Source organism: Neofelis nebulosa, chromosome X (genome assembly GCF_028018385.1).
Source record: "Neofelis nebulosa isolate mNeoNeb1 chromosome X, mNeoNeb1.pri, whole genome shotgun sequence".
Lineage (NCBI taxonomy): Eukaryota > Metazoa > Chordata > Mammalia > Carnivora > Felidae > Neofelis > Neofelis nebulosa.
Window position 1 is genome coordinate 15,080,917 of NC_080800.1, and position 27,973 is coordinate 15,108,889.

A 27,973-nucleotide genomic window follows, 5' to 3' on the forward strand; every position below is an offset into this window, starting at 1 on the left:
CAGTTCTAGAGAGCTCATTAAGCACTTTACATGTATTTATCCTATTTGATATTTACATCAGCCTTGTAAAATTGTCAGGGTTAAGAAGCACCCAGCTTGGAGCTGTTCTTGGGGTCACGGGAAGCCACAGCCCTTACAGCTGTACATTTGTCAGCAGGCCTTGGCACCCCACACTCCAGGTAGACAAAAAGATGGGCTTCTGTCAGCACCTGTTCAGAGGCTCACCTTAGGGGTGTAATTTTCTGGCCTCGGACACTGAATTCATAGTGGTACCTTTATTTTGAAATACCTTTGCGTTGTCCAAGTAACCTTCTCCTACACTCCATGCCAAAATCAGCTCAGGTTTTTGTTTTTCATCTCGGCAACCCTTAATGCTACTTCTTTGTTCATAGCACGTTATTAGTTGTTTAAAAGTTTCCTGCAATATGTTATATATATTTTACCGTAATTAAAAAAAAAAAAAAGTCTCCACGGGGCACCTGGGTGGCTCAGTTGGTTAAGCGTCTGACTTTGGCTCGGGTCATGATCTCGCGGTTTGTGAGTTCGAGCCCCGCGTCGGGCTCTGTGCTGACAGCCCAGAATCTGGAGCCTGCTTCCGATTCTGTGTCTCCCTCTCTCTCTGCCCTTCCCCCACTTGTGCTCTGTCTCTGTCTCTCAAAAATGAATAAGTGTAAAAAAAAAAAAAAATTACAAAAAACAAAAAGAATCTCCTGAAAGTGTAGACCACACTCTAGCATTTGTGAGAATAAAAGTAAACATGTTAACATAAGGTAAAATAATGAGTTTGTGCTACACTATATGTATGTTTTTTAATCAAGATTTTTCCCGCACCAAAAAAAAAAAAAAATCTTACTCCAAACACAGTTCATGTGTTTAATAGCAAGATTCTGTTAGGCTGCAGATGCCCCTCAATAAAAGTTTTGTTTTTATACTTTCTGTTCTAAATTAAATGAAGTAAATAATTAATATGCTGTTATACACAGTTTACCTACAGATTAACGTATTATGGATCTCAGTATCTCATTGTTTATTCTCAAGTATGGAGCGATTTCTGATGTGAAATCTCAGCTGGCTTCTTTGCAGAAATTGACACAGTGATTCTAGAATTCATATGGACATTCAAAGGACTCAGTAGCCCAGACAGCCTTGAAGAAGAACAAAGTTGGAGAGTTAACCTGTTCCAATTTCAAAACTTACTAAAAAGGCTACAGTAATGACAACTGTGTGGTACTGGTATAAAGGTAGACCTATAATGGAATAGAATTGAGGATCCAGAAACAAATTCTCACCTTTATGGTTAATTGATTTCTCAAAAAGGATGCCAAGACCATTCAGTGGGGAAAAAGTCTTTTCAACAAATGGTGCTGGGACAACTGGATGTCCACGTGCAGATACTGAAGTTGGACCCCTACCTCATACCATATACAAAAAGTAACCCCAAATAGATCAAAGGTCTAAATGTAAGAAGTAAAACTGTAAAACTCTTGAAACATAGGAGTAAATCTTCATGATCGGGATTTGGCAATGGTACCTCAGATATGACACCAAAAACACATGCAACAAAAAAGAATAAATTGGACTTTTTATCAAAATTTAAAAATGTGTTTCAAAGGACTCCATCAAGAGAGTAAGAAGATGACCTACCGAATAGGAGAAAGTATTTGCAAGGCACGTATCTCCTAAGGGGGTTGTATCTAGAATATTAAAGAGCTCTTACAATTTGTTAATAAAAAGGCCACCTGATTTTTAAATGGGCAAAGGATCGGAAAAGACATTTCTCCAAAGAAGTTATTCAAAAGGCCAGTGAACACATAAAAAAGATGCTTAGCATCATTAGTCCTAGGGAAATGCAAATCAAAAACCAGAGTGATGCTACTTCATACACACCAGGACGGCTCTAATCAAAAAGATAATAACAAACGTAGAGAACCTGAAACTTTCATATGTTGCTGGTAGGAATGCATAATGGTGTGGCCCCTTTGGAAAATTGTCTGACAGTTCCTAAAAAGGTTAGACGTAGAGTTACCATATGACCCCAGCATTCCACTCCTAGGTATGTGCCCAAGATAAATAAAAACATATGTCCAAACAAAAACTTGTACACAGATGTTTATAGCAGCATTATTCACAATAGCCAAAAACGTAGAAACAACCCAAATGTCCATCAACAGATGAACGGATAAAGACAATGTGACCTATCCATATAACGGAATGTTATTCAGCTAGAAGAAGGAATTAAGTGCATGCTACAACCTGAATGAAACTTGGAAAAACACTATGCTAAGCAAAAGAAGCCAGGCAGAAAATGATCCCATTTATATGAAGTGTCCAGAATAGGCAAATCTACTGAGACAGAAAGTCCATCAGTGGTTGCCTAGGGCTGCGGGGACGAGTAGGTTGGGAGGTGATGGTTAATGGGTGCGGGGTTTCTCTGTGGGGTGATGAAATTTTTCTAAAATTGTGATAATGGTTCCTCAACTCTGAGTCTACTAAAAGTCATTGAATTGTACACTTGAAATGGTTGAAATTTGTACGGTATGTGACTTTATCTCATTAAACCTTTACAAAGCAAACATTTCCAACATGAACAATTAGTTGGAGAACCTTTATCACTGCCTCACAGTTTCATTCTTTTCTTCTTTCCTCTTAACCGTACTCCCCTCCTGTGTCTGATGTGACCACTGTAGAGGACCTGAGCTCTTAGGCTACCACCATTTTCTCTGACAATCTGTGTCATGATGAAAGTTCATTCAGCTTTTCAGTAAGGGGCTCTGATGAGGCGTCTGCTCTAAATGGATTTATTCATGTGTCCAAAGGCCGGAGAAGGATTGTTTTTTCCCCACCTCGAATTTGATATGTTTGTATTTGAGAGAATACTGAGCAAGGGAAGCATTTTTCCAGGTCCGAGTATACAGTTGGGGGGATTAAAAAGATGGTGGGTTAGGGGCGCCTGGGCGGCTCAGTCGGTTAAGCGTCCGACTTCGGCTCAGGTCATGATCTCACAGGTCACGAGTTCGGCCCCACATCGGGCTCACTGCTGACCACGCAGAGCCCGCTTCGGACCCTCTGTCTCCCTCTCTATCTGACCCTTCTCTGCTTGCTCGCGTGCGTATGCATGCTCTCTCCCTCTCTCTCTCTCCTCTCTCTTTCAAAATAAACGTTAAAAAAAAAAAAAAAAAAAAAAAGATGGTGGGTTAAATATAGAGCTGTTCTAAACCCAAAACACCAGGGAAGAGATTTGGGGTTTTTAGGAGGCTTCCCCCCTCACAGAGAAGGTGAATGTGATGTCCAGGATCATGTTAGTGTGAGTCTTCACTCGGCTTGGCATTTGAAAACAGAAAGTAACTCAGGAGAAAGCCTCTAGTAGAGGCTGTGCTGTGTCAGGGCCAGGACAGTCTCGGATTCCCCGGTCTTGTCGGAGGGCCCTCATCCCCCAGTTTCACCCCCTCTCAGCTCCTACTTTCATATACCTCTCCTGCCACTCCCCATGTCATCAGCCTCTCCCCAGGGAAGGGCCTGAAAACTCAGGAGACTGAGACTGTTCCCGAACGGTCCCAGCTTCATGAGCTCCTCCAGGAGGGGGAAGGCCAGGCCCATGCCAGGCCCGGTCCTTCCCAAGGAGGTTTCAGCCTCAGGAGCAGGCCTATTTTGTGTGTTGCAAGGCAAGGGGTGAAGTTTAACCGTGGGTCACAAGAAACGTATCCACGTCCCTTCTTAGGACTTGCGGTCTGCCCACTTCCTGCAAAGCGTGTGGTTAGCTGATGGGCCTCCTCCGTGTAGCCAGTGATCTAGCTCCTGTGCCAACTGGTTTTAAAATGTGAATCCTGTTGAAAAATGGTAGCCCTAGCTGAAGGGAAATTCTGGTGTGCTTTGGTCTTGTGGGGTTCCTAAATACAGAGAAACTTTGCTACTTCCACATGGAGCCCGTCCCATGTATTCACCCAAATAGTGACCACAGACTGGAAAACTTTGCTAGAATGGATCTGTATGTGATGAGAGCTTTTGTGGCTCCCCAGTCCTGGTGTGCGTGGGGGTGAAGGCGCAGAGCAGGGGAGGCCCTCCTACCTGGGGCGATGGTGCCAGCCTCCAGGAGACCGGGACACAGGCTCCCAACTACGCCTTTCGGCCCCCCGGTCACCCCAAAACCTTTCCCTCTGCATACACGGCGCTCTAAAGTTGTGAGAGGCCCTGATTCGGTGAAAACTCCGGAGAGACCGCAAGCCTGCTCCCCATTTGCGTTCAAATCAAGGTTTTATGAAACTTCTGTTCCTGTTTTCAGGGTGGTGGAGCAAAAGGGTTTTTAAATTATCTGGGCTCCTTTGTGTTCCCTGAGACCACACCTTTCACACTGTCAGGCCAAACACAAAAACCCGAGAGCAGAAAATTACCCCTGCTACTTAGGCTTTTGATGAACATTGTCTTTAGGGACATTTTCTTTGTTCTTATTTTCTTTGGCCCTGAGTGGGGAATGAGTTCATTTTTCTTTCTCTCTCATTGACATTGGAAACTATACCTTAAAAAAAAGAAATTATTTCTGCCCAGCTCTGCTTTGAAAAGAGCTTGTAAAATTCAGCCCTGTTTGTCACGCTGTTCAAGCCCTGGTCGCGTCAATGTTCCCCTACAGGCTGCTCTGCGCCCTCCACCCCACCTGGCAGGTGCCGAGCCGAAGGAGGCGTCACGCACACTTGCTGACGCACTCCAGCAGCTCCATCCGGATGGCAATGCGGACGTGCCAGCCCAGTGGGATCAGCCGGATGAAGCGGGAAATGATGGGGGGCCGCAGGAGGTTCTGGACCGTGGAGGTTCGGTCTGAGTTGCCGTAGAAGACCTAAAGAGAGAGGAAATCTTATCACTATCACATCAGGGGAGGGAAAAGGAAGAACAATTCCTATCTGAAGCTGGCCCCAAATTTGAAGTCTGGGAAATCTCAGAAAGTGGTTAAAGGTCAGAGAATTGCATATGCCCGAAATCTGAACTTGTGTGTTAGTGCCTGCATGTTCTAGGCATCTCCGAGTGATTCTCTGGGGACATCTAGAGCTTCCCCAGCCAGTATGGGAGCATTAGCCACACGTGGCTATTTAAATTTAAATGCATTAAAATTAGGTAACAATTTCCTTCCTCAGCCGCGCTGGTGATGGCTCCTGTGCTCAATAGCTGTGTGTGATTAGTGGCTTCCATATCGGACAGTGCAGATCCTAACATTTCCATTGTCACAGAAGGTTCTATTGGATGGCACTGATGGAAAATGCCTCTTGATTCTCATCACCAATTCTGTGTTCTGATTCTTTGCATTTTGACCAATTTTGAAAAGGACTGCGTTGCACTTACAGGAGGAACGTTCTTCCGTTCCAAAGGGATCCAAAGTGAGGCTCGAGTAAAAACTGGTGAGCTGGCCCTGAAGTTGTGAGCCAAAGCTTAAGTGTGTATCTCTACCTCCATACCAATGGCAAATACTTTTTAGACTTGGAAGACTGCTTTTAGAAAAGAAAAGACATAAAAACTAGAGGGAAGATTCTGGAAGGGGGAGTGCAGTACCCAAAGTAGGGAGGAAAAGGTTCTGCTTCGTGTGTTTTGGGATGCAGCATAGCATGATGCAGTGGCCATGACGGAAAAAGGTGCCGTGGCAGTTCGGCTGCGTTTCCAAAGAAATCATTCTTGGCAGTCTTTCTAGAGTCGTAGAGCTCTGCCTGATGACACTGGAGCGTTTCATTTATTTCCGGGATTATCTCCTGCAAAAAATCTGGCTGCCACTTTGGCCCCATCTATCTACAAAACAAGAAGGACCTCCTGTGCCATGATCTTGCCTTTCTTCCCAATAGCAACATCCCACATCCCCTTCTCTCTGCCGTTTGCCCTTGAATCTATTCAAGTTGGGACAGGTGAAGAGGGAGGTTGGAACAGGCTCCTGCAGATTGCCCAAGTGCCTGAGCGGAGTACCTCTTTGCAAAGAACCGTCAAGGCCTTCAGAAATGCAGGCAGGACTTGAAAATGAATTCTCCGTTTCTTTTTGAAAAGCCAGCTAACAAGATCAAAAATGAAATAAAATGTCTAAGTATCAAGATGGTTTCTCCTATTCTATTCAAACTCCTTGAAATCTCAACCCGTGGCTGTCTTGCTGTACAACTTGTCATCACAGAGTACAAAGCCTTCTGATTTTCAGGCACACGTGTCTGCTTAATCTGATTAAGTGTCCAAATTAGCCTCAGAAGTCCTTACTCTCAGGCAAAAGGACAGTTAACGGTTCCAAACAGCTAGCGAGTTTTTAATTCATTGCAAATAGACATTATATATATAAAATATTGGTTATATATATATATATACACACACACACACACACACACACACACACACAATCAAGAGCCTACTGTGAACAAGACTTGGGGCTTGGCCTTTAGAGGCTAGTAGGATATAAAATTGCTCAAAGGTTCAAGTTCCTCTGTGTCTTCATTGCTGGAGTCATTTTGATCATTTACATAGTTCAGTGGCTAACTTGCTGGATTGTCCAGATCTTCCTGGAAGTCAGTCTCAATGGTAAGGAGAGGCCATATCTACATAAATGGACAAGGGCCTAGCCACATCAATAATAGGTCAAGTCACATGTATGCAGCAAAGTGTTCAATGGCCCACGGAGTTTGGAATAGTCCAAATGGCCAGTTTTGATCATTTGAGCAACTATAAGCTGGTAGGAGAATTCAAACAAAGATTTCTTTTGCATGCAAGAGTGGTGCTCACTCACAAACTGCTGGGCACACAGGATACACCAAGAAAAGACCGTGCCTTGTCAGAGAGTAGGCCATGTTGTGGGGAAGAAGCATGGATGACTTCCCTTGCCATGGAGTCAGTGGCGTGACGGGGCAGGAACGGGAGGGAAGTCCCATAGAGTATGAGCTAAAGGTGGTTTGGGGTAAGTCCAACTTACCCGGTTGTTTCCTGTCTGGTCCTTATAGTAAATCCAGTTCAGGTTCTCATCGGTCCTGTACTGCACGCTGTACTTGGTCATCCACTCATCAATGTCACAGCGCCCCTGGGTGAGGATCCCTGAAATCACCTTGACCTCCTTCAGATCTATCTCTAGCCACTGGCTGCTGTCCTGGTACTTGGACAGCCAGGCGCACCTGCCAGGAACACAGCAAATCACCAGGAGCCCTTTCCTATGAGAGCCTCCAAAGAGCTGAGAGGCACGGCCCTTTGAGGGGTCGCCAGTGCCTAAAGAACCCCTGCAACGCGCGGGCAGTCTGAGCTGCAATCTGTTAAGCACCAAAAGGCCTGTCTCCAAGAAGTGTGCAGCCTCTGTCATACTTGTATCATTCTCTTTCTCCCAGCATCTCCACTGACCAAAGAACAATGGCCAGATTCAACTGATCTGTCAGAGAAGTGCCTTTGAGTGTTGCTGAAATCACCTTTGGGGTGTGGTTGAGCATGTCTGTCTTCAAATCATGAAAATGCATGGTTTTTGCACCCACCAGCTCCCTTCCCTTTTCATTAGTCTCTCCTGATGTCTCTTTCTCCACGAGTCTCACCCCAATTTCAGTCCCTTTATACATATTTGCGTCTCCTTCCAGTGCTGTCATTCATGGCTTTCAGAGAGTGTCTCCCATGTGCAGAACACTGATCCAAGTGCCTCTGGAAGAGCTTTTGGCAATTATAAAGCAAACCAACCAGTGAGGGAACTGATTTGTTTTTTAGCTATGTCTCTCATGAATTGTGGAAACCTATAATTTCCCCTTTGAGGTTTTTATTTACTTTTTGCATATTAATTAGCTTCTCGGGACTCAGTCCTTGGCTGCCTTCTCTTCTAATTCCAGACTTGCTCCTTGCGTGGCTCTTGAAATGTTAACTTCCATCCCAGACCTTTTCTAAATCCCGAAACCTGAGAATCATCTGCTGTCTAGACAACTTCTAGATGCTGTACAGCGTCCCCAAAGAAACATGTCCAAGAGTAAACTCCTAATTGTCTCCAGCCCCTCCTTCCAATATTCATCTTTCAGAATGCTACCCCCATCCTCTGGGGTGTTCATGCCAGCGATCCGAGAGAGATCTTTGTCCCTTTCTCTTTGGCGCCTCAAACATCCAATCTGTCTATTGTTTCTCAAAGTCATTTACTTTTCTCCATTTCACTGGCACTGCCCTGACCCACATCATCCTCAGTTCTTGCCTGGATTGCTACTTTAGCTCACCTCACTAATTACTTCCCCCAACTAAACAGTTCTCCTCACAAGAGCCAGATTTTTCTTTTTTCTTTTCTTTTCTTTTTTTCTTTTTTCTTTTATTTGAGAGAGACAGAGCGCACATGCGCAAGGGAGAGGGGCAGAGAGAGAGAGAGAGAGAGAATCTGAAGCAGGTGGCCTGCTGAGCATAGCTTCCGACATGGGGCTTGATCCCACAACCCTGGGATCATGACCTGAGCCGAAACCAAGAGTTGGATGCACAACTGGCGGAGTCACCTCGGCGCCCTGAGCCAGAATTTTCTTACAACACAAATCTTATTGTAGTATTCCCCAGCTTTAAATCTTTCTCTGCTAGAGTCTGCTAATTGTCCCCCAGTATCCTCTTCCCATCTTCTTTTAGCAATAGAACACCACCGCCACCACCACCACCACCACCACCATGTTTTATCTGGGCAAACAGCCACCCAGAAAAGTTCATATTTCCCAGTCTCCTTTGCAGCTAGGTGGGACAACCTGACTAAATTCTGATTGGTGAGATGTGGGCAGAAGTAGCCAATAGGATTATGCTTGTGCACTCTGCTCCTCTTTTCTCCCCCCTGGCTAGAATGTGATGTGCTAGTGGAAGCTAGGGTAGCCATTTTGGGCCCTGAGATGGCAGCTTCATGTGAAGGATGACAGAAGAAGGTAGAAAGAATCTGGACCCCCGATACCATCAGCCGTCGTAACAATGAAACTACATGGCCTAATGAAACTTTTAGGTGACCGAGGAATCAACCTTTATGTTATTTAAGTTTCTGTACTTTGGGGTTCTTTGTTACAGCAGTACAAACTTGTACTCTAACTAAGGCACATTCCGGGTCCTCTCATTATGCCTAAAATAGTTACCAGAATTCTTCACGTGACTTCATGATCTGAGATCTGACTTCTGCCTACCAGAGCTCTGGCCTTACCTCACTTGTGCCCTAACTTTGCTGACCTTTACCATCCCCATCCGTGCCCTTCAGGTAGAGCCCCTCTCCCCGTCTAAACTGTGTGCTTCTTGAAGGCCAGGACCTCCGCCACCTTGCCCACAGTCCTCAGCACACGGAAGGCACTCAGTCAATATTTGTTGAATAAATAAATGCATTCTGCCATTTTTTTCTTACAGAGACCTACATTTTTCAAATCACATGAGAAAAACCGCCTGAGCCACCTGCCCTGCTTACCCAAAGCCTTGACTGTTGAGCCGGGCCTTGTTAGCGGTCCACGAGGAATACCAGCCCACGTACTGCTCCAGGTTGGAGCAGGTGATCTGGTCTGGTGTAACTTCTCCTGATTCGAAACCCAGGGGCTTATGATATGGGCATTCTGGAAAGGGAAAAACAACGCACCTCAAAACACTCATATCACATCGCAACACTCCACAAACCCGACGTGACTGACATGCCAAGTCAGACCGTCTCCTTCGTGCTTTGGTAGGTGGAGAATGTTTTGCTCGTCAGCGCACTCCACAATGGGTCTTCAACTTATTCGCTGCTCTTATGAGAGAGAGTGAAGATGAAGTCAAAGGATTGCCATAGAGACTCAACCTTCGCAAAAGCAGAGGAAAGGGGCTCTATGGCAACCTGAGGTGGGGGAGGGAGGGAGGGAGAAATACTTCACCTCCTCCACAAACTTAGACATTTGCAAAACCAAGAGGTTCCCAGGGAAATATCATAGTTAAATGCCGTACTCTTTATTTTCCTCATTAACACACTTTTAGCCGTCTGGCGTGATGACGTCAGGGGCCCCAGCTGTCTTCGGGCAGCATACGATGCTAATTATAGGAACAAAGCAATGGTCAGAGGCAAGAAGGGCAGTTATATACTGAGACCGACTTCTCGCTCGTAAAGTGCCGTCTTCTCACTAGTCTGATGAATAAAAAAAGGTGTGTGTGTGGGGGGGGGGGGCGTGAAATGTACCTGAGTGACTATTGAATAAGGTACAGTTGAAAGGAACTGCTTCTCATGTATTTCTATTTTTTTTTAACTTTTTTTTAACATTTATTTATTTTTGAGACAGAGAGAGAGCATGAACAGGGGAGGGTCAGAGAGAGAGGGAGACACAGAATCCGAAGCAGGCTCCAGGCTCTGAGCTGTCAGCACAGAGCCCGACGCGGGGCTCGAACTCATGGACCGCGAGATCGTGACTTGAGCCGAAGTCGGCCGCTTAACCGACTGAGCCACGCAGGCACCCCTCTCATGTATTTCTAAACACATTTAGTGTTGGGTTACCTGGTCACAGACTTTCGCCGATTGCCAGCCCAGCATCTGTTCTCCCCTTGTTTTCGACTAAAGAAGCCTAACTTTGTCAGGCAGCAATGTAGGCGCTAGAAAAAATCTTTCCCGGCCTCTTTCGCGGTTAGAAGCGACTACGTGATACGATTTCTGACCACTGAGATATACGACGATGTCTGCTGGGGATTTCTGATCCGTTTTTGCTCACCCCTTTTTTCTTCCCGTTGCCTCGAGAGAAGACCTGATGGCTGGCGCAGTGGCTTCTTGCACAACGGGGGTAAGGCCAAAAGAAGCGCCGAGACCTCAGCCCTGATATCCTTAAGCAACTCCCTACCCCTACTCTTTTTACTACGGGAGCCAAAACAAAAGTAATTCACTAGGCCACTCTTCAGGGGATCCCTTATTGACAACCGAACACAAGTGTAGCTATATTTCTGTAAAAAACAAATGGTAAGCTTACACATTCTCTTAGTTTTCCGATTGTGAAGAATAAACTTGAAGTAAGTGAAATTATTTTTTGTCCATGTGTAAATCTGAGTTCAGATCAAAGAGCTGAACATGGGGCGCCTGGGTGGCGCAGTCGGTTGAGCGTCCGACTTCGGCCAGGTCACGATCTCGCGGTCCGTGGGTTCGAGCCCCGCGTCGGGCTCCGGGCCGACGGCTCGGAGCCCGGAGCCTGCTTCCGATTCTGCGGCTCCCTCTCTCTCTGCCCCTCCCCCGGTCATGCTCTGTCTCTCTCTGTCCCAAAAATAAATAAAAAACGTTGAAAAAAAAAAAAAAAAAAAAAAAGAGCTGAACATACTGACTGGGGCATCATCCCTTTGCAACAGTGAAACGAGTGCTGGGGTCTTTCTGGAGGATTAGCTTCCAAAAGTCACTGAAATTGAACGAAGCATGCAAAAGCTTGGATGCCGTGCATCCTGAGACCAGAATGCCCGCAGAGGCAGTCATGCCGTGTCCTGAGAGAGTGGAGACAGAAAGACAGCTTCAGGCCCCTGACCAGGGAGGCTTCACTGCCTTTCTGCCCGATGCGCCGAAGGAAAAGGTCCAACCTCCACCATTAGTTGTAGCTCAGTGGGGCTGGAAGTGAGGGGACAGCACTTGTGGTTTACCGAGTCCCCAAGGCTGATGGAGCCTACTAAAACCACGGGAATTCCTGGGAGAGAGGACAGGAGTGACTTACGGGCCCCTCAATCGTGCCTTGCGCGGTCAAATCGTCAGGAGGGCTTGTTAAGGATGCAGTTTTCAGGATCCCACCCCCAGAGCAGCCTCATCTTTAACAAGCACACTTTCAAAGCATACTGGGGAAACTTTGGCCCGTGAGAGAAGGTTCAGGGGCCTGGTGCCCATGGCCTTGGGGGCCCCTCTACCTCCTCAACTTCCCTCCGACCTGGAGGACAAGCCCATGCCACCAGAAGGTGGGACAAGGCCCCAGCATCAGAAAGCTGGTTTTCAGTTGGGCCCAAGGTTGTCACTTAAATGCTAACTGTGGGTGTCTCTAAGGCCCCTCCATCTTGAACCTTCCTTTTCTTGCTCCAGGGCCGCCAGCTTGGAGGGAAGGAGCAGAGGGGAAGGAAAAGCAGAGGGGGAGGAAAAGTCCACTCCTGATGGCTTTATTCTTGGCATTTTGCTCTTTCTGTGTCTTTCCCTTAAATCTCTTTTGCCATTTCTTTCCGATTTGCCCATCTAACGGTTAAGAGTGGAAACCTAGGGAGACGAAGCCAGTGGCAGTGGCCTTGGAGGCTGGTGAGGGCTTGTCCAGACACGGACCCTGCCCACACTCTCCGGGAAATTGATGATCTCACCATCTCCATGGCTTTTGCCCGGCGTCTGGGAGTCAGTGCCTGATTCCCAGGCCCCAAGCCTTGTCCCATTGTCCATTTTCCAGGGGAACAGTTCCACCCGGGTGACCCAAAGATGCTTCACACCCACACGTCCCAAACGGTACCCTTCAGTATCCAAGCCCCAAGCCTGCCCCTGTACAGTGCTTCTGTCAGGTATTGGTGCCCCTAGCTACCCAGCTGCTAACCCAGAAACCAGTGGTGTGGCCCAGGGCACAAAGCAGAGACTCTCTGATGGGTCTCAACCTGGGTATCATTGGGGGGGGGGGGGGGGGGAGTGACAGAAGTGCTAACGTTCAGGTCACTCCCTCAGAGATTCTGACGTCATTGGTCTGGGGTAGGACCCCGGTGAGGGGTAGAGCTACAAGTGATTGTAATGGGCAGCCAAGGTCAAGAATGTCTGTCTAGAGTCAGTGTGAGCTGGGATCGGATCCCCGTCTCTGTGTGAGCTTAGGCAAGCTGCTTAACCTTTCTGGATCTCAATTTCCTTACCTGTGAAAGGGGACCCACAGCAGTACCTGCCTCCACGATGTCGCTGGCCAAGAGCAACAGATTATATCGGTGTAATAGGGTGAATCCGTGGGAGTGCATTGATGTCCTCTTGAGTTTTTCATGTTTGTCTTTCTGGCGAAGACTCACCCGGGAAGAAATCTAACTCCCCCCTCTCCCACTCTGCCCTGCCCCCATCATCCCCTGTACATCTCCCCAAGAAAGAGGGTTCCTAAGGGTTTGGGCTCTTCTTGGGTTTGTGTGTGCACGTGTTCATGTGTGTGTGTGTGATTTGAGAGAGGAAAGGCTGTAGACCACATAGCATCTCTCCGATTTATGGATTTGGAAGGTCTAGGTGTCAACAGGAATTAGCTGATTGTGCTACAGGAGGGGACTGGAGAATCTGGGCTTTGGCCCTTTTGGGGGAAAGGGGCGTGCTCATGGTAGGGGCCTGAGCTCAGCAGGGACATGCTTCCTCTGAGGGGGCTGGACCACAGATGGGACCAGGGAGCCCTGAGCTCTGGACACCCTCAGGAAACTTGGGAAGGTCCCCGGGACTGAGCTGAGCTTGGTTCAGAGGGAGAAGACCCCCCAGTGGGGTGTTGGCCTTCAAGTGGGGCTGTGGGCCAGGCAGGGAGCCTGCCACCTGGCCTGAGCCTGAGCCTGAGTCTGCGCCCTGCCCCCAGGCAGCCCTTGCAAACCCATGGGAGTTTGATGCGGTCCAAGGAGAGAGGAAGGGCCTTTAACAGTCCTGTCTTTAGACTCCTCGCTAGCCATGAGGAGGACTCAAACTGGAGTTATTTAAACTTGGAAAAATAGAAAATGTGGCATTTCTCACGCTCTATGGACCGTGGGGTCAATTGCAGTCAAGTTGTGTTATTGTTTTGCCCGACTCCTCCTTTCCCCTCTCCTCCTCCTTCCACGGTCCTGGCTGGGCTCCCTTTGGGTCCTCATGCAGGCCTGGAGGCCTTCCATTGAGGCTGTTCCCTCTGCCTGTGACACTCCCGTCCCCTCTCTTCCCCCTTCACCCGGCCAACTCTGCTCATCCTTCAGATGTCTGCCGGCCACCCTGTTCCTCTCACTTATTCCCCATCCTTGTCATTATTTATCGGCTCCTCTGGGCTCTCTGGCTCACCATTGTATCCTCTGAGCTGAGCAGAATGCCTGCACATGCTAAGCACTCGATAGTTATTGACTGGATGGTGAATGAAGGGATAAACACAGATTATCACCCGTCTCGGGTGGCCTCTAGGAGCAAGCAGAGAAGACAGCAGGCACAGGAAGCGGAAAGCTCAGGGAGGAACTCGAGGTCGCCCGGCCCAGAGAACACCTACTGCTCTAAGCCATAGGAAACTGTCAATTGAGTATAAACTAGGATTAAACGGCACGAATAATGTTGCTGGAGGAATTAAGGGGATCCTCGTCAGACTTACACGGGATATGTCCTTCCCACGTTTTCTGCCCAATGCCAGTTTGTTAGGGTAGCCATGAAGCCTGTTGGTATGCTCATCCTAAGTAGAAAAGGAACGTTTGTACATTCATTTTAAGGAGAAGCCTACATCGTGTGTGGTACAAGTGGATAAAGCACGGATATTACGTGGATAAAGGCGTGTTCATAATGTGCTGCGAATCCAGACTATACGTAGCATACTAGCCTTTCTTATTCAGTAGATAATCTCGCGGCCGGGAGCCGTGAAAGCCAGACATGGGTATAAAGAACATTTACCTAGAGAAACACAAGGGAAGTTCAGGGACGTTCTTGACAAGAGAGACATGAATATTAACATGCACATGTATTAGGCTTGAACCTATATGACAATGTAGTGGAACATAGAATAATGTTTATAGAATGGAGTAGAAACTCGAAGATAATATAGAGGTATAAAATCTAGAGTAAAGGCAAAGCATTCACGAATCACTGGATTTCTTAGGCTTGGATACTTTCCTTACCCTATTCTTCCCCCTCCGAGGGCCAAGGTGATCTTAGCTAACTGTGGAGGACAGACCTTTTAGTCGTTTTGATAGTGTTAAGATGAAGATTAAGGAGGCCAGAATGCACCTTCTCCTCTGTGGGTGGGACCACTAGACAGTAGCAGCCAGTGTGCACCCGAGAGTACCTCCGGGCAGCTCCCAGTGACCTTCCCTCCCGTCCTTCTGTATCTTCTAGGCTCTTCTTCCCTCCTAAGGCGGCCTGTGATGGAAGCAGTGAGTCTCAGGATCCAGAGAGACCAAGCAGCGTTCTTAAGATTCCATTGAGGACCCGAGGCACTGATGGGCGTCTAGTCCTGCTGCCCTGAACCATCTCTTTCATGGAAAAAAAAACCAATTCACGTCAATGAATCAACCGTGTAACCCTTAGGTTGTGTTTGTTTCTTCCCGGAAATGTCTGTGCCATTAAAAAAATAAAATGAGAGGAAAGACAAACAGAAGATGGTGGGGAGTGGAGAACACGTAAACTAAAAGAATTTCCGATTTCAGAACTTCGAGTGCACGGCAAGTGTTTAGGGGAGAGAGCTCGGGGGACCCCGGTCGACTTCACATTCCCCAAACACACAGCCCTCCTCAACTTCACAGTTGATTGGGTCAATCTGCATAAATAATCTCTTTTCAAGTTGGTGGGTTTTTTTAGAACTCGGAATGGAGTTCCAGTAAGGTCTTCGTGTCTCTAGTGAAGAGAACGTTTGTTTCCACTGCATGGGAAACTCCTTCAGGGAGGAGATAATGTCTTCTTCTTTTTTTTTTTTTTTTTTTTTTTTTTTTTTGTCTCCCCATCAGTGCCTGGCACATAATAGACACATGATGAGAAAGGGTGGAACTGAATTTTAAATGGATTATTAAGGAGGGTGCTTCAATATTGACTGGGCAGACCACACCAGTATATAATGGTTGCAGGAGCTCCTGCCGCGGAGCACAGTGGGGCATCCAGTAGAAGCCCACCAGACTGCACAGCACTTGCTGCTTTCCTCATGACAGGGGCCCCACTGTTCCTTTCCGATAGACTGAATTCACAAACCACTTCCTACCCCTTCAGTAAATAGGGGAGGGGAGGCAGCAAAGGCCCTTGGAGACTCTCCGCTGCCTCCCCCACAATATGCTATTTTAATGCAAATTTAATGAAATAATGAAGAGAAGCTCGCACACGCACACACATACTGTCTCTAGCGGAGCTATTATTAGGTGATTATGTACCCTGCAGAGGGTAATGAGCACGGTTTCGAGCAAAAGAGGCTCTGAGCCGTGCAAAGCACTGAGTGTTGCAAGGATTTTCTGGGCCCCCAAGTCCCTGAAAGTCAGAGTGTGAGCTCTCAGGAGGCAGGAAGAAAAGGAGCGGACCTTTCGTAAGCTACAGTTTGCTGGGTACCCCGCATGCCTACGAGGATCTATTCCTCGTGACAACTCCTAAGAGCAGGGGTCAGCAAACTGTGGCCCTTACACCAAATGTGGCTCACCGCCCGTTTTTGTAAATAAAGTTTTATTGGAACACAGCCACACGCATGTATTTACATATTGTCAGCGGCTGCTTTCGTACTACAAAGGCAGAATTGAGGAGTCGGGACCCTAGGGCCTGCAAAGCCACAAATATTTAGCATCTGGTCCTTTACAAAGTTTGCTGGCAGGAACCTTACAGGAAGACGCTCGTATTAGGCAGGAAGGGCTATGTTAGGCTGCAGAACAGATTGTCTTGGAAATTTCAGAGGCTTAACACGACAGCGGTTTATTTTTCACTCAGGTGACTTGTCCGTTATGGGTTGGCAGGGTTTCTGCTCCATTCAATTTCCTGGGACCCACACTGGAGGAGGAACCATTTCTCAAGCAGGGAAGGGAAAGCCGGAGAGTCAAGTACCAGCCCTTAAATGTTCATCTTGGAAGGGACGCGGCTCGCTTCGGCTGGAGCCACTCTAAAGGGGCTGGAACGTGGGGGAGAACATGGTTGTTCGCTGAGCAGTAAACCCTCGGGCACAGTCCTATTACCTCCCTTTGACAGAAAAAGACCCAAGGGGGAGTCCCAGAGCTAAGAAGGGAGGCAGGCAGGATTCCAGCTCTGGACTCTCTGACTCAAAAGGCTGTCCTCTTCTCAGAACGCCCTGCCTCCTACCATTGACTTATTTTCACAGATTCCATTAGTCCATTTCATTGAAAATAGGCGCCATCTCACCGTCTCACCCAGGCCAGGGAGAGAGGTAGGAAGCTGTTTCTGAACAATGACATCCGTGTGGTATGTTGGAGCAGTGGCTGTTGTGGGATTTGAAGGAAACTGCAGGAAACCCAGAGCCTAGCGTGCTGGGGGGGTTAACTCGGCCAGGCGGAAAGGAAAAGGAGAAACAACATTCCCCAGGACACCGCGAGGATCCGGTGCCCTAAGCAGAGGAGACACTCACCCGGAATGCAGTCTAAGGAGGTGGCGCCAGCAGACCAGAGGGCATTGGCACCTCCTTGGCAATCGCATTTGCATGCTTTGTGGTACCAGGGGTCCTCACCCTCATCCTGCGGGAAGCCAGAGGGGAAGGAGTGTCAGAAAAGTCACAGGCAGGGCCGCCTGGGGGGCTCAGTCGGTTAAGCGTCTGACTTCGGCTCAGCTCACGATCTCACGGTCTGTGAGTTCGAGCCCCGCGTCGGACTCTGTGCTGACAGCTCGGAGCCTGGAGCCTGCTTCCGATTCTGTGTCTCCCTCTTTCTGTAACCCGTTCCCCGCTTGTGCTCTGTCTCTCTCTCGAGAATAAATAAACATTTAAAAAATTATAAAAATACAGAGAATGCTCCAGGTATGAAAATTTCAGGGGAAAGAAAGAAAGATCACAGGCAAAGGCAACCGTGGCCAGAGCCACTGGAAGAGTTTGTGTTCAAGAACCTTGCTCATTCATTACCTGTATTCTGTGGCCGCTTTTGCACAAGAGCAGCACAACTGGCATACTAATCCAGGCTTAAGACATACAGTTGCCACTCATCTTTGAGTCCAGATAAACAAATGTCCACCAGTGTGGATGGACAGCTAATAATCTCACAGACGCACCGTGTGGGGAGCACTGCTCACCCCATTATAGTTACCTTCAGGGTTTGGGGGCAGGGCCCGGTTCAAGGTCAGGCTGCTCACTTCTGGAGGTCCCTTTTAGGGATCCGGTTTTACAAGGTAATGGATTCATGATCACACCACCTGAATTAGGACCTGGTTCACTTGCATTCTCTCATTAAAACACCAATCCTGAACTTGCCCAGATAAAATAGGCTCTTGCCACCACCAGAATAAAGTACCTTTAAAAAGTACCTTAAAAAAAAAAAAAAAAAGGATAATCCTAAACATTATTTTGAGCTAGGAAAATCTTTAAGAACAGTATCCATGTAAATCCCAGCCTTCTTACTGTAACATACCTCAGTAGACGACAGTCCCAGTGTGGCTAAGCAAAAGGACAAGAGAGGAGAAAATCAAGTTAAAAGAAGAAACAAATTCAACAAGGAGAAGTGAAATGAAAATAGTCACATAAAAGTTAACAAAGCCCCTTCGGGAAGAAGTCAAAGTAAGTAAATATATATGTCAGGAAAAACATCCACAGATCCTGAGAAACCAGGGGCAGTAAAATTAAACAGAGAAGGATCATTATTATTATTTTTTAGGTAAACTCTACCCCCAACACACGGCTTGAACTCAAGACCCCGAGATCAAGAGTCACATGCTCTATCGATTGAGCCAGCCAGGTGCCTGTATTATTTTCATTCTTTATAGAATTTTGGAAAATAATGTAGCAAAGGGGGGTGGGGAAGCACCCGTATTTCTTATCGCCAAAGGCAACACTGTTGACATTTTCATATCAATCTTTCCAGTCTTTTTTCTATGTGTGTTTTTTATTTATTTATTTTTTTTTTAATTTTTTTTTTCAACATTTTTTATTTTTGGGACAGAGAGAGACAGAGCATGAACGGGGGAGGGGCAGAGAGAGAGGGAGACACAGAATCGGAAACAGGCTCCAGGCTCCGAGCCATCAGCCCAGAGCCTGACGCGGGGCTCGAACTCACGGACCGCGAGATCGTGACCTGGCTGAAGTCGGACGCTTAACCGACTGCGCCACCCAGGCGCCCCTCTATGTGTGTTTTTTAAAACGTACTTGAGAACCTAGTATTTAAACAATGTTTACAATTTACGTTGTTAAATTTGACATTAAGTGCTACCTTCTTCCTTTACTTACTTCTTCTTCATCATCAGCAGCAGCAACAGGATCCCTAGGGTCTGCCTTATGTGCCAGTCAGGAGCTGATTCCTAGTCCCCGCCCCTCCCCCCCCCCCCCCCCCCCCGGCACCCCCGCACTTGACACATTTAGGTTATTTAGGATTAACAAATTGTTTAGAAAATCTTGTTAAGGTTTGTCTGTAATGTACCGGAAATATCAAACCACAAAGTGTAAATACTGTATAATTAATGTGGGAAAACTATGTCAAATTTAACACAAAACTAACACATAAAGTATCTTTATAGAAGTACAAATAAAGAGAATGAATGCACAATTTAAAATTTTTAAATTTTTTAAAATTTCTTTTTGAGACAGAGACAGAGCACGAGCAGGGGAGGGTCAGAGAGAGGGAGACACAGAATCCGAAGCGGGCTCCAGGCTCTGAGCTGTCAGCACAGAGCCCAACGCGGGGCTAGAACCCACAAACCATGAGATCATGACCCAAGCTGAAGTCGGACGCTTAAGAGTGAGTGCCCTGAATGCACAATTTAATAGGAAAAGAGTTTGTATACATTAGCATAAACTGATTGTTTAAACTCTGGTGCCCAATGCATAAGCACTAGTCCCATGAAGCTACTTGCGTTCAAATTAATTACAATTAATAAAATTAAGCATTCAATTCCTCGGTCACACCAGCCACATTTCAGTGCTTCCTGGCCACATGTGGCTAGTGGCTGATGTACCGGAGAGCACAGGTACAGAACATTTTCATCACAGCAGAAGATTCCATTAGGCAGTGCTTGCTAAAGTACCAAAGCTCTGTTTTCCATTTTCAATAAAATGGATATTTTCATTTCTTTTCTGATTACAAAAGCAGCACATACCTATTATAGAAATCTTGACCAAAACTGGAGTGTAGGCAATAGGAAATAAAAGTCCCTCAACCACTTTCCTATCTAAAAGTTGAATCTTATGCACCGCCCCCGCGCGCGCGCGCGCGCGCGCACACACACACACACACACACACACACACACACACACCTTTCAGATTGTTACTGAGAGTAGAGAAATGGTCTCGTCTTTTGTATCACAATTATAAAAGCTATCTTTTTCAAACTGTGCCTCCATTTAAATAATACATGTTTACTTCTTCTGCAAACCCCTTTTTTTGTGTCCACTGTGAGCCTGGCACTGCCCCAGGGCCTGGGCCTTCTGAAATGGAAGCCTTGCTCTCTGCCCACAAGGGGCTTGAGGACCCATGAGAAGACAGACCACTGGACGATGCACACGGTGAGCACTCCACTGGGTTCTGCATAGGCTGTAATGGGAGTTAAGGGGAGCATATGTTTTAGTCGGAGCAGTTGAGGGCTACCCCTCCCCTGCGGCCCCAAACCGCTGTCTCTCCTGGGCCCTCGTACACCGGTTATTCATTCCTAGACATTCCTTGGCCTACCTGCCATGGGCAGAATTAATCCTCTCAGATAGCAATGAAGGTTAGGAGCGCCATGTTGGTTGGAGGCCAAGCCCTGTGCTAGCAAAAGAAGTTACCAATGACTTCTTATTTTCGTCCCCAATGGACTCTTTCCAACACTGACCTTGTGTCTTCATGCTCCAATATGCTCTCGGTGCCTTCCTTCTTCCTTTAGCTTCCATCACACAGTTCACCTGGTGCTCCCATCACTCTAAATACCCTTGTCAGTCTTCTCTGAGAGCTCTGCTTCTTCTACCCGCCTCATAAATGTTGCTAGACCCAAGATTACAATTCTTGCTTTGAATGGCTTACCGGGCATCTCCCCATAGGTGTCTCTTCCTACCTAAACTTGGACACAACCAAGTCTTGACAAGGTCATGGAGCAACCTGAACTCTCCTGTGCTGCTGGTGGGGATGTAAATTGGTCTACCTTCTTTGAAAAACTACGTGGCAGCCTATAGGAAGGTTGAATGTATATGCGCCCTAGGACCCAGCAGTTCTGCTCCTAAGTACCCACCAGAAACGCGTGCATATGTTCTCCAGCTAACCAAAACCTGTGCTGGATTCCTCACAGCAGCAGTCTTTGTAGTAACCCCAAATCGGAAACACCCGCATGCCCATCAAGAGTAGAATGGGTACACGTGGCAAATTCATACAGTGGGCCACCACATTGCAGGGCTGAGTGGAGGGTCCCTTGCTCAAGTGGACACACCATAGGGGTCCATTTAAAAGTAATCTATGCCATTAGACATCAGGGTCTTGGTCACATCTGGCGTGGGGAGCAGCAAGGTGAAAGCCCACGGTTGCCAGTCGGGGGCTGGCAATATTCTGCTATTTGATACTTTCCTGTATGTATATCTCACCTCAATACTCTGTTTTATACCTCAGCTCATTACGACCTTCCTCAAATTGTTCTTCCCCTTTATTTCTTATCCTACTGAGTGGCTTCCCTGTTCACTTAGCATCTCATCTAGAGACTTGGGATGTGTCTTAGTCCCCTTTCTTTCTCTCTAAACCCCCATATCCAACGTCTCCCAGGGGCCTCTATCCTCTCTGCCCCCGCCGCCACTGCCTGTGTTGGGCTCCTACTCTCTCTCCCTGGATGCTCTCCCTGCTGAAGAGAGACCTTGCCTCATCCACCCTTCACGCTGCCGGTGGGGCGAAACGCAGACCGGATTGTGCCACCTTCTTGCTCCAAACCCTTTGGCGGGTCCCCGGTGCAAGGGTCCAGGCTCCATCTGTGACATTTATTGGTTGTGTGGCCACATCTCTCCACTTCCTTATGCCTAAAATGAGTATGATAACGATGTGTCTCTCAAGGAGATCTCCATCATCTCTCTCCTGCCTGCCTCTCCAGATTCATCTTTTGCATTCTCTACTACCTGCAACTCATCGCACGTGCCAGGCTGTTTCATGCCTCCATGCCTTTGTATGATTTTCTTGGCTTTAAAGGCCCTCGTCTCCCAACTTTTCTGCCAGCTTATTCCCTTCCCCGCGAAGGGGACTTTTTCTGTCCCCCGTGTACAACTCACCACTTGCTCTGGCCTTTATGCCCCACCCCTTTCTTGTGCACAGGTTTATCTAAGCACTTGTACGATTATAGAAATTGATATGGAAGATACTTGATGGTGACTGGCCCCAAAGCGTTTATTCATTAAGTAATGTTCATTGAGTGTCTACTGTAGTCCAGGCCTGGCTTTAGGCGTTGGAGATATAGCCCTTAACAAAATGGGAAAAGTACCCACCTCCATAGGGTGTATATAGTCTAGGCTGGGGGTGGTGAGGGCTAATGAATGAATGAATGAATGAATGAAGTATCCTGCAGTGAGAAGGTGATGTTGGAGCAAAGACCCGAAAGAAGTGAGACACCTGTGAGCAAAGCATTCTGGGCAGAGGGAACACTAAGTGTAAAGACCCTGCGGTGGGTGGGTAATTGGCGTGTTCTAGAGAGAGCAAGGAGCCTCTGGAGAGGAGGCTGGAGCCAGGGAATGAAAGAGGGTTTTAGGAGATGAAGAGAGGGGGTATGGGATGCAATCAGTACAGGGCCTGTGGGCACGTGAGGACTTTGGCATTTAGCCTGAGTAGGCCCTCACAAGGGTTCGAGGAGAGGAGGGACAAGACAGATCATGGTTTATGAGGCTCCCTCGGGCTGCTGGGTGTAGACTGGATGGTCTGGGGCAAGGCCGGAAGCGGAGAGCCTAAGCGGGCAAGCAGCGGTCATCCAGAAGGGAGATGATGGGGGCTTGACCCAGGTGGTGGCAATGGAGGTGACGAGAAGTGGCTGGCTTCTGTCTTTGGAAGGCAATGCCAAGAGTACCTGCTGACAGATGACGTGGGTGTGACAGAAAGAGAGGTTCAAGGCCTGAGGCACTGGGAGGATAGACCTGCCGTTTACTGGGCTCGGGGAAGGCTCCAGGAGGAACAGGGGGGCGGAGGGGGGGGGGGGGGAATGGCGCGAAGATGTTCCATTCGTTGAGGCTGAGCGGGCAGCTGGTTGGAAAGCCCAGACAGGCTCGGTGGTGCCCCGTGGCCCTTGGAGTGAATGCACACGTGAAGCCACCTCCTTAGTCTCGCAGCTGCTCCCCAAGAACTGCAAAGCGCACGAGCAATTGGCATCTAGTCGATTTGGGGGTTGTTAATCCAGGAGACGCTTGACTCCGCCCCACCTTCCAGCGAAGCTGGGCGTGGCTGAGGTACAGAAAGGCCCTGACTGTGGGGCCAACGTCAGTCGTGCCAAGATCCTCTTTCTGGGGGCCAGGGGGGGTCAAAGACAAAGCCTGTGGGTCACTGACAGTGTGGCCTTGATAACCAGATCAATTTGGCCCAGAGGCCGCGTCTGTCACTGAGGTGGGTTTATGCAGCCGCAACTGAGCAAACCCAGGGTTCAGGTAAGAGCCTTCTGGGTTCTGCATTCTGCAGAGAGAAGGCCAAAAAGAAGGGAGGGGGACGTACTGCCACCGTCTGCCTGTGGAGACGAAGAGTCCTAAGAGGCAGACCTGGTTTCAGAGCCACTTCCTGTGTTCGGTCAGACGTCGGGCCGATTTCTGATGTGTTTTCCTTCCCAGCCTCCACCCCCTGGAAAGCGGAAAGTGTTTGTCTATAGACAGGCTGGGGATCTGAGGCACCGGATCCTTACGGAAATGAGCAGAGAAAGGACAACAAGCGCTTGACAGGAAAAGCTGCCCCCAAGGGAGCAGCAACACGGCTGTGTGGCCCCCAATATGATTTGATCACCGAAACGCTGGCAAACCAAAGCAAAAGCCTGTTTGGCTGCAACATTTTATAATACCAGAAAATAGCATTGTTGGAATGAGCGACAGAAAACGGGTCAGCCTTTAAAGGAGAAAGAGGAAAAGATTTTGATTATGTGGTTGTGTGTTTTTCTCCCTACGTGGATTGTTCTCGAGATTCCTCCCCATGGTACGGGTTTCCAGTAGAGCGCCTGAGATGTCCCCCACGCACCGACCTTAGGTGTGTGCAACAGGGGCTCATGCTGCCCTTTTGCCCAAAGGGCCACTCCGTGGGGAAACCCGTTACCACAGCAAGAAAATTCGAGGCTTTGCTGTTTCTCAAAGTGTACCTTGCAAGCTCAAGAGGAAAAGTGGGCATTAGACACGCGCAGGAAAGACTCTTTTAGTCCTTTTGATGGATGTCACTAAATACAGAGCCTTCCTTCCCATGGAAACAGATGAAGCTGAGGAGAAAAGCATAAGATTACGAATGACAAAAAGTGTCAGTAACTAGCTTCCCATCTACTTTAGAAATAAGGGTAAGACACGGGAAGAAAACAGCAGGCTGCGGTAATGTCCCTCTCAAAGAAGGAGAAAGAAGGAAACTGTTCTGGTGTGAAAATGTTGCTATTTTTGGCTACAGGCATATTCATGGGTACATGCTTCAACACAGATGAATCTCAAAAACATTTTCGAAGTGAAAGATAAAAGACCATATGTTGTATGATTCCATTTAAACCTAATGTCCGGAATAGGCAAATCCTCAGAGATGGAAAGTAGATCGGTGGTTGCCAGGGGCTGGGAGAGGGGGAGATGGGCTTAATGTCTACTGGTTTCTTTTGGGGGGGTGACAAAATGTTCTAAAATTGGATTGTGTGCTCCACACATCCAGGAATATACTAAAACCCATTGAATCGCACACTTTAAATGGGTGAATTTAATGGTATAGAAATTACATCTCTCTGGGTGCCTGGGCGGCTCAGTCGGTTAAGCGTCCGACTTCGGCTCAGGTCGTGACCTCACAGTTCGCAGGTTCGAGCCCCGTGTCGAGCCCTGTGCTGACAGCTCGGAGCCTGGAGCCTGCTTCAGATTCTGTGTCTCCCTCTCTCTCTCTGTCCTTCCCCTGCGTTCTCTCTCTGTCTCAAAAATAAATAAACATTAAAAAAAAAAAAAAGAATTACATCTCAATAAAGCTACTTAAAAAAAACCCTACGTCCCTTATGGTTGACACACCTGTAAGATGAGGCTTGATTTTTTTATATATATAATGAACATGACCAAGTAACAGACCTATATATTGTAATAAGATGGATTTAAAAAAAAAATTTTTTTTAACGTTTATTTATTTTTGAGACAGAGAGAGACAGAGCATGAACAGGGGAGGGGCAGAGAGAGAGGGAGACACAGAATCCGAAACAGGCTCCAGGCTCTGAGCAGTCAGCACAGAGCCGGACGTGGGGCTCGAACTCACGGACAGTGAGATCATGACCTGAGCCAAAGTCGGACGCTTAACCGACCGAGCCACCCAGGCGCCCCTAAGGTGGATTTTTAAAAACCATCATTTGCACTGAATCCAAAATGTCCAACGGAAGATAAATAGAAACCTGCCTCAGTTATAAGATGCACGGAGTTTTGGGCTGTGATCATTTGTGCATTCCCAAATGAACCTTCGTCAGACGCCTAAGTGGAGTCAATCTATTTATCTTATTTCACTGTAATAAGGAGCCCCTGCCATCGTGGAACAGAAACAGTGAAGAATAAGTTAGACAAAGAACCTTTGTCTTCAGGTTCCCAGTTGTGCAATAGAAAACATCTTTCCCGTCTGCGTTGGCCTCGATTCTCTGTCTGGATGGTGAGCTGATTAAATACAGCAACCGCATCCTGTAGTTTTTCTCTGTCTCTCGAGAACCCCTCTAGTTCGGGCTAGAGCACACACAGGTCGCCAAGCCACACTGAGCATAAAATGGTCACCAGGCCACCCAGTGGACCACATGCCATTCTGCCTAGACAGATGGTATTTTCTGCTCTTCGTGGAAATTCCTGGAGCTCCTCAGCCACGCACACAGATTGGTAAGCTCTAGGACAGGAACTAATGTTGTGCTCTGTGCCTCGGGACAGTGTGTGTTTTAGTACAGATATCTCCCGAAAGGGCCGGTCTAATATAAAAATGGGCTGGGAAACTTTTATAGGGCTTCTTCTCACGTGGGGGTCACAGAGCACAGTTGTTAGGCTCAGCACTGGGAAAGTAACAAAGATCTGCCCTGCGTCCTTACACGATGTTTGGCCTATAACAGGAACTCAGGGATGGGTTCTTTAAGGAGCTGACAAAAGAGAGAATGGATGGATGGATGAATCTCAATGCCTATCACACAGAAATCTGAGGGGGAGGCCTACGGCCCTCAGACAACCAGAGGTATTGGAATCTAGGCCTTGCAAGGCTCTGTTTAGATTTTTCTTGCTGAGGAAAGGGCAAGGACTAAAGGAAAAGCAACAAACCGCCCGAAGCACCTTCAAGTGTTGAGAGTTACTGGGACAAGTTGCTGACTGACTCTTCATTGCAAAGAGGAAAAAAACCCCAGACAATTGGTCTACACGATCCTTACTTAGAAATATATTTGGGTGGGGCGCCTGGGTGGTTCAGTCGGTTAAGCGTCCGACTTCAGCTCGGGTCACGATCTCACCATCCGTGAGTTCTAGCCCCGCGTCGGGCTCTGTGCTGACCGCTGAGAGCCTGGAGCCCGCTTCGGATTCTGTGCCTCCCTCTCTCTCTGCCCCTCCCCCACTCATGCTCTGTCTCTCTCTGTCCCAAAAATAAATAAACGTTAAAAAAAATTAAAAAAAAAAAAAAAGAAATGTATTTGGGTTTGTAAAATGACCTTGGGATTATATTCATACAGATCTTTCCAAATACTGAGAAAGGTGACTAAAAAAGTCATGAGAATGGGAGATATGAAAGGACGTACTCTAGCAATGACATCTAATTGAGAGGGCAGCGAGGAGCGCGATTTAAACCAGGGATCCTGACTCTACTTGCGTGAGTTGCGTCATGACTGTGTATCCGGTCATTTGCAGAGTGGAGAGGCCTCCTCCTTCCTGCCCTCCTTACTTACTTCCTGTGACACACACAAATACACAATGACCCAAAGAAGCCATCCTGCCAATTGCTAATGTCCAGAATGAACCTAAAAAGGAATTCTCAGCTAATAGGTCCTTGAGACCTGAGAGAGGCATGGAAGAGTGTTCTTTTCAAAGACTGAGAGAGAATTTCATCGTCGAATTGGATGATGTTTTAGAGAGTTGCTTTTAATTTCTTCTTATTTAGGCATATTACTCCTGCCAGGGCCATATTTAGACATTTTAAAATGACTGAGTGTTACAGAGTCTTTGGAGATTCCTGACTCTCAGTTGGATTATGTTTTCTATTAGAGTCCAGTGGGACTTGGCGTGTTATGTTAATCCATGTTTAAACGAGAGTGACCTCACGTCCCGATTTGCCCGGGACAGCCCTGGTTTACACCTGTTGTCCCAGCAGAATTATTAATAGCATCGTCTTCCACTCTCGATGGCGTCCTACTTTGGAAGATTAAATTCTACAATCACTCTAATTTTGACTCCTCAAAATTTTCAAGGACACACCACACTTCCTTATCAATCGTGGCAATTTATAGCTCTTTTCTATGATTTCTGAGACCCTTCCTTCTTTCTGTCCCATTTAGAGCATCCCTTGAACTTTAGGAGGCTCCTCGGAGAACCAGAAAGCCAGTGGTGAGAGACTAAGAGAATCACTTCCACATAAAGACAACCGTTGTTCATTAACAATGCATCTTGGTTAATTAACATGCCTTGTTAATTAATGATGTTTTAATTATTCAGGTTGCATTGCTATTAACCAGCTAAATTATTCATTCAATTGTACTATTAAGTATTCGATAAATGCTAATGGTTGGGCAGCACATACCTTCATAGCCAAAGAGAAGTAAGAACAAGAAACCTTCTATCTTGCGTGGCATTCTCCCCTTGTCCTTGGCTGTAGCTCTACCTTATCCAAGTGGAGGGTTTCCTCAGAAGCAGGAGCTTAACTTGAGCACTGGCCTCATTAAGCATCTTATTCCATTTAGTTCTTAGGGATTTGGCTGAGCCCTACTAAGTTAACCCACACAGTTACCTGCCTCAACAAGGAAGTCTCAGAGAAGAAGCTAATGTCAACTGACGTTGCTGTGTAGCAAAGGAAGATACTGGTATTTTATGCTACCTTTAAATTTAAGGGAAGCAGGGGAGGGCAATAGAAACTACAATCAGAAGACCCAGGTCTTAATCCTTTCTTTGCCATCATCTTCTAGCGGGTGACCTTGAGCAAT

General features: G+C 47.3%; 1 protein-coding gene and 1 long non-coding RNA gene across 2 annotated transcripts; one reads left to right on the plus strand and one right to left on the minus strand.

Annotated features, from left to right (window-relative positions):
• Positions 1-859: 859 nt before the first annotated feature.
• Positions 860-27,687, minus strand: RS1 (retinoschisin 1). The gene is made up of 6 exons (XM_058714276.1): positions 27,574-27,687; positions 18,121-18,146; positions 17,133-17,238; positions 9,374-9,515; positions 6,920-7,115; positions 860-4,828 (listed from the first exon to the last, which is right to left on the minus strand). The coding sequence occupies exons 1-6, from the start codon at positions 27,623-27,625 to the stop codon at positions 4,676-4,678; spliced, it is 675 nt and encodes a 224-aa protein (XP_058570259.1). The 5' UTR covers positions 27,626-27,687; the 3' UTR covers positions 860-4,675.
• On the plus strand, positions 10,198-15,111 carry LOC131502992 (uncharacterized). Its single transcript, XR_009257289.1, has 2 exons — positions 10,198-10,700; positions 14,921-15,111. It is a non-coding gene; the product is annotated as an uncharacterized LOC131502992 (long non-coding RNA).
• Positions 27,688-27,973: the final 286 nt, after the last annotated feature.